This window comes from Pogona vitticeps, chromosome 7 (genome assembly GCF_051106095.1).
Source record: "Pogona vitticeps strain Pit_001003342236 chromosome 7, PviZW2.1, whole genome shotgun sequence".
Lineage (NCBI taxonomy): Eukaryota > Metazoa > Chordata > Lepidosauria > Squamata > Agamidae > Pogona > Pogona vitticeps.
In genome coordinates this window covers 17,810,093-17,822,107 of record NC_135789.1, presented here as the reverse complement: position 1 = coordinate 17,822,107, position 12,015 = coordinate 17,810,093, and the positions used below count along the sequence as shown (strand labels likewise).

At 46.6% G+C, this 12,015-nt stretch overlaps 1 protein-coding gene across 4 annotated transcripts in view; it reads left to right on the top strand.

Moving 5' to 3' along the window:
• The first annotated feature begins 1,964 nt into the window (after window positions 1-1,964).
• LOC110079329 (uncharacterized) overlaps window positions 1,965-12,015 on the top strand; it is an 86,552-nt gene continuing 76,501 nt past the window's right edge. For all 4 annotated transcript variants that reach the window (XM_078378872.1, XM_078378871.1, XM_078378870.1 and 1 more), the window contains exon 1: window positions 1,965-11,279. In XM_078378872.1, the coding sequence (XP_078234998.1) occupies window positions 3,687-8,135 (4,449 nt within the window). In that variant the 5' untranslated portion in view covers window positions 1,965-3,686 and the 3' untranslated portion in view covers window positions 8,136-11,279. The remainder of the gene's footprint in view (window positions 11,280-12,015) is intronic.

Here is a 12,015-nt window from a genome sequence, read left to right as displayed (position 1 = left end):
CTTGGATTATTGTGATGTTGAATGGTCTGCCTTGGATTCGTATTGACATCATTCTATCATTTTTGAGATTGTATCCCATTACAGCTTTTCCCACTCTTTTGTTGACTATGAGGGCTACTCCATTCCTTCTACGGGATTCTTGCCCACAGTAGTAGATATGATAATCATCTGAGCTGAATTCGCCCATTCCTGTCCATTTTAGTTCACTGATGCCCAGGATGTCGATGTTTATTCTTGCCATCTCCTGTTTGACCACCTCCAGCTTCCCAAGGTTCATAGATCTTACATTCCAGGTTCCTATGCAGTATTTTTTTTTGCAGCATTGGATTTTCCTTTCACTTCCAGGCACGTCCACAGCTGAGTGTCCTTTCGGCTTTGGCCCAACCACTTCATTAGCTCTGGAGCTACTTGTACTTGTCCTCCGCTCTTCCTCAGTAGCATGTTGGACGCCTTCTGACCTGAGGGGCCCATCTTCCAGCGTCATATCTTTTAGCCTTTTGTTTCTGATCATGGGGCGTTCTTGGCAAAGATACAGGAGTGGCATTGCCATTTCCTACTCCAGGTGGATTGCGTTTAGTCGGAACTCTCCACTATGTCCTGTCCGTCTTGGGTGTCCCTGCACGGCATAGCCCATAGTTTCTCTGAGTTACTCAAGCCCCTTCGCCACGACAAGGCAGCAATCCATGAAGGAGTTTTATTCGTTACCGCGAGTGTTTTAATTTTTGAAAGGAAACTTTCCTTTCTTATCTGTGACGGGCCTGACACGACACAAACCTCTGGAGCTGCAGGGGAAAGCAGATGACTCTTTAAAAGGTTGGTGGAGGGAACCGTGGCGGTTACGTGACCTGGTGGGGATTCGAACTTTGAACTCCCAGGCCCCAGTCGTGACTCTGACTGTGCTGTCGCCATTGCTATTCTGGATTCCTGGATTCTCTTGGTCCGCTTGCTTCCTCCTTCATGCCACTTCCTATTCGTTCCATCTTTCCACCTTCAGTCTAAGCACTTTTCTGTCTTATTGTCACTCACAAAGATCCAGAATATCAACTTTCCTCTCCTTAATTGCGGGGGGGGGGGAGATTGGGTAAGATTGTTTTTTCTGCCGCATCAGGGAGAATGAATTTGGGGTGTACATTTGTCCTAAAATTTGCACACGATTTCCAGCCATTTCCTCCACAAAACTGGGAGGCCTACCCTTCAAGCTTCCGGAAAGTCGAGCAGAGTTAAGTCTCGGATGGGTTGCTCACTTCTTCTTTTTTTTTACACGACCAACCAGTCTTTGTGGACTTGACTCTGCAGGTGTGTGTGTTTTGTTTCTCAACAGGTCACACAAACTGACATTTTATGCAAATCGTAGAGTCTTGTAGCGGAGAAATCCATTTCTTTGAATCCATTTGTGAGGAATCTCGGGGGGGGGGCTTTAAAATCCCTCGTCAAAAGTGTCTCTTTGGGTTGAAACAGCCTAAAATCTATGAGGACAAGCAATTTAATAAGGGTTCTTAGCAGGCTGATCTATACCTCTGAGCAGCAGCCCGACACCAAACAAATCCTTTCTTAACAGCAAGAGGTTTCTCCGTGAAGTCTGGTTTTCAGGGTACTTAAATAATCGGTGGACCAAAGGCCAGATCTGACACCCAAGATGGCCAGTTGCTCACCGTTCTCTAAGGTGGCTCCGTGCTGGTCTTAGAACTCAGTTTCTAACATTGCAGCAGCTGGGTTGCATGACTGGGGACCAAGCATCACCCTGTGACAGCAATTTTCAACCGTTCTAATTAATTAAAGAATCAGCACCCATTTAGTCTAATTGAGAACTGTTTTCCAGAGGTGATGTTCCCATCAATCAGGGTGAGTGACAGCTCCCATTTGACTTGGATTGCAAACATTTAGGAGCTGATCCGATAGCTCCCTCTCTTTCCTTGTCTGCAATATCTCTCTCCCTGACATGGTTTTTGTCCCCTCTCTAGCTGTGTTGCCTAGTGGATAGGAGTTCCAGCCCAACGGGAAGATGATGTGAGAGGATACAGAACCACCTTCAATACCCATTGGTGTCCCAAACCTCTGATGTGGCAAATTCCCTTTGAAGGATGTCCATGTAAACAGACTTTTCTGCATCTTGTAGCCGTGAGTTCCGCAGTTTCACTATGTGTGTGTCCCCAGATCATTCCCAAGGAATATGGCCATCTAAAGCAATAATTTAAGTTCTCCACCACATTTTCCTAATTATGCAACCTAGCTGTTACTGTGTGCTACTGCATCAGGCACCGAAAACACCACATCATGGAATATCGGTTGGTGTGGAATACAAAATAGACATTAGCATTTTGTTTCCATGTGTCACCCTTGGGCTTCTTTTTGGCACATCTGGTTGACTGTAATGCAATAAAACAAGGCACAGAACCTTGACAAATGTCAGTTTCCACACACACACCGAGTGAGTCCAGAAAGGCTGACTGACCTTTAAAAAAGAAACAAGCAACCCATCCAAGGCTGAATTTTGTCTGGTTTCCCCAAAGTCAAAGGGCTTTGTGTGGATTTTTGGAATAATAGGGCAAGCTGTAGATGTGTGTGTGGCAAATGCACTCTGAAGTATATTGAGAAGTTTGATAAAAGCTTGAAGTCATTTGGCAGGAGATGGTGCCACCCCTTCGACAGCTCCGCTAAAGTTCGGACCAAAACCTGGAGCGTAAAACTGCCACCCTTCCCACTGACCTTGGAGCCACCCTGAAATCTCTTTGTCACATACAGCACTGATGGTACCTGTCTGTCATGGGTTTGGAGGGAAAGTTCCATCCTATGGGGAGTGGAAGGCGGGACATCAGGGGGGAGGAGCTGTACTGTATATATTTGGGGGAAGTCCTTCGTAAGGGAGCTGACGTGGAGAAGTGGAGTTGGAGTCTGTGGGTCAGACTGGGTACAACTGTTCGTCAGATAGTACATACCTGATAGGTTCAGGTTTCTATCTAGGTAGCCAGAACGGATAGGTTCAGGGTCTGTGCGTTACCTTAAAGTGTTCCGTGGGAACCAATCTGTTGTATGTGTATGATTGGGACTATACCAAGTTCCAGTATCCTATTTACCTGATCCTTTTATTTACCCTGTTTGTTTTTTCAATAAACCTTGTTCTCTTGTTTATTAAAATCCATTCCTGGTCTGGGTGACTTGGTAGAGCGAATGGTTGGTGGCAGCATAACTACAGGGTGGGATACTCCAGTAGGTCTGGGGTTGCTACATTTATTGGTGTCCAGCGGGTGGGATACGACTGGTCCAGTTGCCCAGTGGTCCAGCAAAGCCTTGGCTAGTGTGCCCAGAGCAAGGGGGGTCTAGTCAGGGAAAATCTGAGGGCGCGTAGGTAATCTTCTAGGCTTACCTCACGGGGAGGTAGGCTAGTGGAAGAACGTGCAAACTCAGATTGGGGGACTAGATTAGGGAGCTCTGAGGCAACCCGTTTTGGCGGGAAAGGGCTGAGGCAAAGCTGCGTGAAGTAACAGTGATCTAGCCTGTCTGCTGAGAGGCCTAGCAGAGGGGGTGAATTCTGTCTGGCAACAGTTGCAAGTGGGTGCTGGAGGGACAGCAGCAGTCTATAGAAGGCTGTTTCTGAGGCAAAAGGAAAAAAGTCGTCGTTTTATTTTGAGGCGTGACTTTTGAAGGCAGCCTGTTCTGGGGGGATTATGCCCTTGACTTGAAGCCAAATGGCAGAAATGGGGGAAGTGAGAGAACCACAGGGAGACCAAGGTTCTGAGGAGGAATTTGGCTCAGTGCAGGATGAGAGCACGGGAGAACTGACCTCAGAACTCAGAAAAATGCTCCTAGCCCAACAGCATGAACTGAGGGTGAGGGAAATGGAGGAAAGGGAAAGGGAGAAACAAAGACAATTTGAAATGGAAAGGGAAGAGAAACAGAGACAGTTGGAGTTAGAAAGAATGGCGTTTGAGCTGAAGAAGCTGGAAATAATGAGTAGAAATAGGAATAACAATAATAATGAGGGGAACCCAGGGAATGGGGAAGGCAGCCTGTCTAAAACTGACTTGAAGAAATTCCCTGTGTACAACAAGGGAGATTGCCCTGAGGTGTTCTTTTCCCTCGTGGAAAGAGCGTTTGTGGACTTCTCAGTAAGGGAAACTGAGAAGATGACCATTATGCGATCTTTAATCAGTGGCAGCCTGGCAGAAGTCTATGCAGAGATGCCAGTGGAACTGCTGAAAGACTTCGCTGAGTTTAAAAAACTGGTGTTTGCCCGGCATGGGATAAATGCTGAACAGCTGAGGCAAAAATTCAGGTCACTCACAAAAAAACCAGAGCAGACTTTTACCCAAGTGGGGGCCCAACTGGTGAGGTTGCTAGAGAAATGGCTGTCTCAGGAGGGGACAGAGACCTACCAGCAGCTCAAAGACCTGATAGCGCTGGAGCAATTTTATTCAGTCCTGCATGGGGAACTAAAGTTCCATGTGAGAGAGAGGAAACCGAAAATTGTGACAGAAGCGGCGGAGATCGCAGATTTTATTTCCCAAATAAGGAAGCCCTTAGGTGCTGAGGGGAAAACTGTGGGTAAGCCCAAAGAAACCTACAGCAGGTACTCTCAGGGACCAGGGAAAAACCAGCAAGGGGGAGGGGCCCATGTTGAAGGGAAGCCCTCTGACATGAAACCACCAAGACCTCAGATTTTGGAGGGAAAACCAAAAACAGATGAGAAAGACTCCAAGTACAGCAGAAAATGTTATTTCTGTCAAGGAAAGGGCCATCTAATCTCAGAGTGTGAGAAATTAAAGCAGCTAAAGGGAAATTTGCCTCATGATTTGAGTGGAACCAAGCCAAAAGCGGTGTTCTGTGTCCAGACAGAGCAAAGCTCCTTGCCACTGAGGGAGCCTGTTGCCATGGCGACTCACTCTGGACCAGTTACATCTGCTGATCAGGCTGGGGAAAATGGTCCTCTTGTGGAGGTCAAGCGCTGCTTACTAGTTAAGACAGATTCGCAATTGTTTGAGACTGCTGGGGTGGACGTAGGAATACTTGACCATCAGTATAGGGGGCTAAGGGATACTTGTTCCCAGGTGACCCTGTGCCATCCAGACATTATTCCTAGGAAGCATATAATCCCAAATGAGAGCCTGAAGGTGGCAGGGATTGAGGGGCAGGTGATCTCACTGCCAGTAGCTGAGGTACCTGTGAGCTTTCAAGGCTGGAGGGGAGTTTGGCGTCTAGCGATTTCATCGACTCTGCCAGCAGCCGTGCTCGTGGGAAATGACCTGGCTGAACATGTGAAACGGGTGCTAGTGATTACACGCTCACAAGCTACCACGGGGACAGTTCAGGGGGGTACTGAAGAGCCCGAGGCTGAAGCAGATGAGGGTAGTCCCGAAGCTGTGGCAGAAACCTTAACCACAGACAGCAAATTTGGCCAAGAGCAAAAGGCAGATGCCACTCTCCGAAAGTGTTTTGAAAAGGTGACAGACACCCAGCTAACACCTGAAACCCCAGCGAGATTTCACGAGAAAAAGGGAATTTTATATAGAGAGACCCTGATGAATGTCTCAAAAGGGGGAGATGGGATCAGAAGTCAGCTAGTGGTACCTGAAAAGTATCACCCCATGATCTTACAAAGGGGGCACTCTGACATGTTTGCTGCGCACTTGGGGGTGAACAAAACACAGCAGAGAATCACACAAAATTTTTACTGGCCTGAAATCGGGAAGCAGATCAAGGAGTTCTGTAAACAATGTGATGTGTGTCAGAGGCAGGGGAATAACCGTGACAGGACCAAAGCGAAGTTGTGCCCTTTGCCTGTGATTGACACCCCGTTCAAATGTATAGGAGTGGATATTGTGGGACCTTTGCCCAAGGCCACAAAGAGGGGGAACCGGTTCATTCTCACCATTGTGGACCATGCCACGAGGTACCCCGAAGCCATTCCCTTGACTAACATCGAAACTAACACAGTGGCAGATGCCTTGGTGGGGTATATGTCCAGGATGGGATTTGCCTCAGAAATAATCACAGATTTGGGCACATCGTTTACATCAAAGCTCATGAAACGGTTATGGCAAATCTGTGGAATTAAACACAAGGAAACCACTGCCTATCACCCCGAAAGTAATGGGTTAACGGAGAAGTTCAATGGGACTCTGATGCGCATGATTAGGGCTTACTTGGCAGAGAATCCAAACAATTGGGACCAGAAGCTGCAATCCCTTTTGTTTGCTTACCGATCAGTGCCCCAAGCCAGTACCGGGTTCAGTCCGTTTGAACTTTTGTTTGGGAGAAAAGTAAAAGGTCCACTTGATTTAATCAAACAGAATTGGGAGCAGATCACCCAGAGTGACCCACAAGATGTTGTGACGTATATAGACACTTTAATGAATGACCTGAAGAGAAACCTAGAGCTAGCAGCAGAAAACCTGCAAGCTCAGAAGGTCAGACAGAAAACCTGGTATGACCAGAAAGCCAGGGAGAGGCACTTTAACCCAGGGGAGGAAGTGCTTTGGCTTAGGCCCTGCCAAGAGAAAAAACTGCAGCTCAAATGGGCAGGACCATACAGGGTCATTTCCAAGATGTCGGACCTGAACTACCTTATAGAACAGGAGGAACACCAAGCACGGAGGGTGGTACATGTGAATGCCCTGAAACCCTACTACAGAGGGGAACAGAGGGTTTTATTTGCCATAAAAGCAGCTGAGAGTGAGGAAGCTGAATTGCCCTTCTGGGAGGGTAGAGGGGAAGTGAAATACAACCCAGATGAGGTGAAGATCAGTCCTGCACTCACCCAAGACCAGCAGCAAGAACTAAAAGTGCTGCTCACTAAATATCATAAGGTTTTTTCAAATAAGCTGGGGATAGTGAAGGGAGTGATGCATCGGATCCACACAGGGGATGCACCCCCGCAAGCAGTATCCCCGTACCGAGTGACGGGACCCTATAGGGACAAGGTGCGGAAGGAGCTGGACGAGATGCTTAGGGAGAACATAATCGTCCCCTCTTCTAGTCCTTGGTCCTCTCCGATAGTCCTGGTGGACAAGCCTGATGGGAGCATTAGATTTTGTGTAGATTACCGGAAATTAAACCGCGTAACCACTCCTGATGCCTACCCAATGCCCAGGCTAGACAACCTGATTGAAACCATAGGGGGTTGTCGGTTCATTTCATCGTTGGACCTAGTAAAGGGTTACTGGCAATTAAGGGTTGATCCCAGGGATCAGGAAAAGACCGCATTTTGCAGCCCTTTCGGTCTATATGAGTTTAGAGTCCTTAGTTTTGGTCTCAGAAATGCACCAGCCACATTCCAAAGGCTGATGGACCAGACCTTAGCAGGGCTCAGTGACTTTACTGTGGCCTACATTGACGATATAGGGATCTTCAGCAATACCTGGGAAGATCACCTGAAACACCTGGAGATAGTGCTGCAGAGGTTAAGTGCAGCAGGGCTAACAGTAAAGGCAAGCAAGTGTCAGCTGGGTAGCCCAGAAATAAAATACTTGGGTCACATAGTAGGGGGAGGAGTGATCAAACCCCTAGAGGCCAAGATAGAAGCCGTTCGTGATTGGCCCAGACCCAACACCAAGAAAAAAGTCAAATCATTTCTTGGGTTGGTGGGCTACTACAGAAAGTTCATCCCGAGGTTTAGCGAGATGGCGACTCCGCTGACCGATCTGACGCGGAAGAAGACTGATGACCGCATCCCGTGGACCAGCGACTGTGAGGAGGCGTTCCAGAGGTTGAAGGAGGCACTCATCCATTATCCAGTGCTGCGTGCTCCCGACTTCGACCGGGAGTTCATCATCTACACCGATGCGTCTAACAGCGGGGTAGGAGCAGTTCTTTGCCAGGAGGATGAAAATGGTGACCAGCATCCAGTGTCCTACCTGAGTAGGAAACTCCAGAAAGGTGAGAGACATTTGGCAACCGTGGAAAAGGAGTGCCTGGCCATAGTCTACGCGATTCAGAAGGCCAAACCTTACATCTGGGGAAGACATTTTGTTCTGTGCACTGACCACTCACCACTGCAGTGGTTAAAGACAATGAAAACACATAATAGTAAACTTATGAGGTGGGCTTTAAACCTGCAAGATTTTGACTTTGAAGTGAAGGTGGTCAGAGGGACAATGAACTGTGTTGCTGACGCCTTGTCAAGAAGACCCGACGAGTGAAGACGGCGAAGAAACCATGGACTGTGTATATTGGTGACCAAAAGTTAAATGTACCTGTTTATTGAACAGGCGTGGTTTGTATTAATAAAGGTAACTTAATGTATTGCAAATATTAATGTATAAATGCATAAGTGATATGTTTGACCTAGAGTGAGTAAGTATGGGTTATGGGATTGTATTAGAATGTATAACTGTTTATGTGTTTTGATCCTGGTTGTTTTTTTGGAGAAAAGCACTTTAGCTTTTCCCCCGCAAAACAACTTATAAAGGGGGGAGGTGTCACATACAGCACTGATGGTACCTGTCTGTCATGGGTTTGGAGGGAAAGTTCCATCCTATGGGGAGTGGAAGGCGGGACATCAGGGGGGAGGAGCTGTACTGTATATATTTGGGGGAAGTCCTTCGTAAGGGAGCTGACGTGGAGAAGTGGAGTTGGAGTCTGTGGGTCAGACTGGGTACAACTGTTCGTCAGATAGTACATACCTGATAGGTTCAGGTTTCTATCTAGGTAGCCAGAACGGATAGGTTCAGGGTCTGTGCGTTACCTTAAAGTGTTCCGTGGGAACCAATCTGTTGTATGTGTATGATTGGGACTATACCAAGTTCCAGTATCCTATTTACCTGATCCTTTTATTTACCCTGTTTGTTTTTTCAATAAACCTTGTTCTCTTGTTTATTAAAATCCATTCCTGGTCTGGGTGACTTGGTAGAGCGAATGGTTGGTGGCAGCATAACTACAGGGTGGGATACTCCAGTAGGTCTGGGGTTGCTACACTCTTGATTTCTTCCCCAAGGTGAGGGCCCTTGTAAAAAAAAAAAAAAAAAAAAACTCCGCTTAAGAGGCGTGACGGAGTCCAGTTTTAAAGCACCCTGGCTTGCTTTATGATTCACCATTTCTCCCCAAAAGAGAGGCGGTTAATATAATTGTCTGGCCACGACAGGCGAGCAGCTGGAAATTTCGTAGCTGGGAGATGTATAATCAGGCGCGGGAGGACTGGGAGGAGAATTTAAGTGGAGGTTAAGCAAATGCTTTACTTTAATAACATGTAGAGGCAGCCCGGGTAGTTATAAAGAGGATAAAATAAATATTGTACAACGAAGCGCCGGAAAGGGATGTTTTTATCACCCTGGGAAAAAAAAACCATTTGCTATTTGCTTTCAATTTAGATTTTTCCCCCCACCTCTTCCTCTTTTTTTTTTTTAACTGAAACCTCTGCCTTTTATATGCAATACAACGTGAGCAGGAGTGAAAAATGGCCGGGCTTATCCGTAACTTTTCTGAGAAGGGTTTCTTCCTTCTGTCTCCTGCCGGCATCTCCCCATCCTCATTTTTTTGTCTTGTAACGATGGCACATCATTCAACCCAAAACCAAGTATCTGCTACATCTTCCTTACTCCTCGCTCTCGGTTTCGCTCTCCCTCTCCCTCTCTCTTAGAACTGGACTTCGGCCAATCTGCGAGGCTTAAAAGCTTTCTCCAAAATGACAGGGAGAATTCATTAATTAATAAATAAAACCTTCTCCCGGGAGACGAATCTGCCGGAGACCGTCTTTCCCGTTCCAAGGAACCATTAAAATAAAATAAAATAAATCTGTGAACCGTGGGATTTCTTGAAAAGGGTTTCCAGTCAGGAAAATCCATGCATGCCTTTGGGGATGATGGGCCTTCTAATCTGCCCAATGGGATGTTTTTTGGGGTTCCTACTCTCTTCCACACACCATGCTAGGTTGGGTACATCCTGAAAAGGCAGTATTCTGTGGAAAAGACCACCAGGCTGGGAAGGGTGGACGGCAGCAAGAAAAGAGGAGCACCCAACACAAGATGGATTGACTCTCAAAGGAAGCCACGACTTTTGAGTTTGCAAGAGCTGAGCAGGGCTGTGGAGGATGGGTTGTTTTGGAGACGGCTCATTCATGGGGTTGCCATAGATTTGGGGACGACTCGATGGCAAATAACGACAATAACAACAACACACTCCATAGGCTTAGTGAGGTGGTTGTCTACATTTCTATCACACCACCCTGTAAGGGGCAGGCGGATCCGACACCAGTGAATTGGCAAATCCGCTCCAGGTTTTAGTCCAACGCAAGAGGGCCTTTCCCGGTGGCTGCTCCTTTGGACTCTGGAACTCCCTGCCACTGGAGGCCCAGATGGCCCCATCTTCGCTCTCCTTCCACCTACAGGCCAAGATGACCTTCTTCTCCAGGCAGACTTTCCCTTTAATGACTGCTGCCCCAGAGGGGTTTCTTTTTAATGAATGGTTGTGCCTTATCGCATTGAATCGGTTTTTGGTATTGCTTTTGTTTATCGTTTTCAATCTAATGTTTGTTTAATTCTTTTTATATATTTCTACGCTCACTGTTTTAGCTTTAAACAATGGGTTTTAATCAAAGTCACCCCAAAGGGAGAAATGGAAAAAATGGGAGATACCATTCATAAACTGGGGGATAACAAAGCCAGCCCTAAGGGGGGGAAATGGGAGTTACCATTCGTAATCGGAGAGGGAATAACAGAGCTACCCCTAAAGGGGGGAAACAATGGGAAAATGGGAGATACCATTAATAAACTCGGGGGACTAATTTAGAGAGGGGGACAGAAAAACACAGGCCAGAGAAGGCGAAAGAACCACGCCTAAAGGGGAAATGAGAAAAGTGTTATGCAGTTATTAATAGTGTATGGGGGAGTGATGCCGATGGGGAGAGAGGAAGTCAAAGAGAGAAGAGAAGGCGACGGAGCCACCCCTAAAGGGGAATGGAAGAGGCGAGAGCCAAATAAGGAAGAAAAGGCGGGGAAAAAGGAGGCGGAGACTAGATTTGGAGGGAAGGCGAGGAGGAGCGGCCTGTTTAGAGATGGCTGGTGGAGAAAATGGCCGGCTTGGGAGGAAGGAGTGGAAGTTCCAGGAATGTGAGGGGAAAGTGAGGGGTCCTCGAGCTCCCCAAGCCAGGGGCAGGAAGGCGCCGTGTTGGGGGAAGAGGGGTTGGCAGGAGAGAATATGCCAGGCGTGAGGGAAAACTGCTGAGGGAAAAAGGAAGAGGATTTTATTTATTTAGGATATTTTTCTCCTTTATCCCGCCTTTGTCCTTGGAAAAGGACCCAAGGCGGCTTACATTGTAGGAAAAGTCAGTGTTTAAAAGCTTGAAAACAGTAAGTATGCAAACAATTAAAATTAAATGATACGAGTCATTAAATGAGGTTAAGGAACAAATTATATTAAAGCGGTCAATAAAATCCAGAGTCTGATCCCTGTTCAGGAAAAAAAAAGCAACCACCAAAAAGGGGATTCAAAGAATTACCCCAAGAAAGTGGCAAGTGGAGGAAAAGATAAAGAAGATGTGGGGGGGGGGGAGAGAAAATCTCCGTTTCACTTTTTTTTTGCATTCAAGTTTTTGAGACTTATTTTTAAGTTTTCCATCACGGATGATCCTTTTTTTCCATCTTGTAGAGAAAATGTGTGTAGCGTGAGGATGGAGGGAAGATCCATCAGTTCTTACATTTTCTTAGATTCAACATTCAAAATAAAAACAAATCTTCAGTTTCTTTCTGTTCCAGCTACTCAAAAAAATAGACAGATTTGGGCAACACCTTTGACAATGGAAAATTCATCCCCCTGTTTTTACTGGCTTTTTGGAAATGGCTGTTCCCAACCTAGAGAGGACAATAAACTTCACAACTCTTGCTGAAGCCACTTCTTACCAATAGAGACCCTTTGAATTTGAGATCTCCAGAATATCCTGTTGTTAACAGTGCAGCTTAGGTCTTGCAAATGCAAGAGCGAGGCTTCCTTTTTTGAGTCCATCCATCTCCAATCTAGTTTTCCTCTTTTCCTACTGCCTTCGACTTGACCCAGTATTATTGTCTTCTCCAGAGAGTCTTGGCTCAA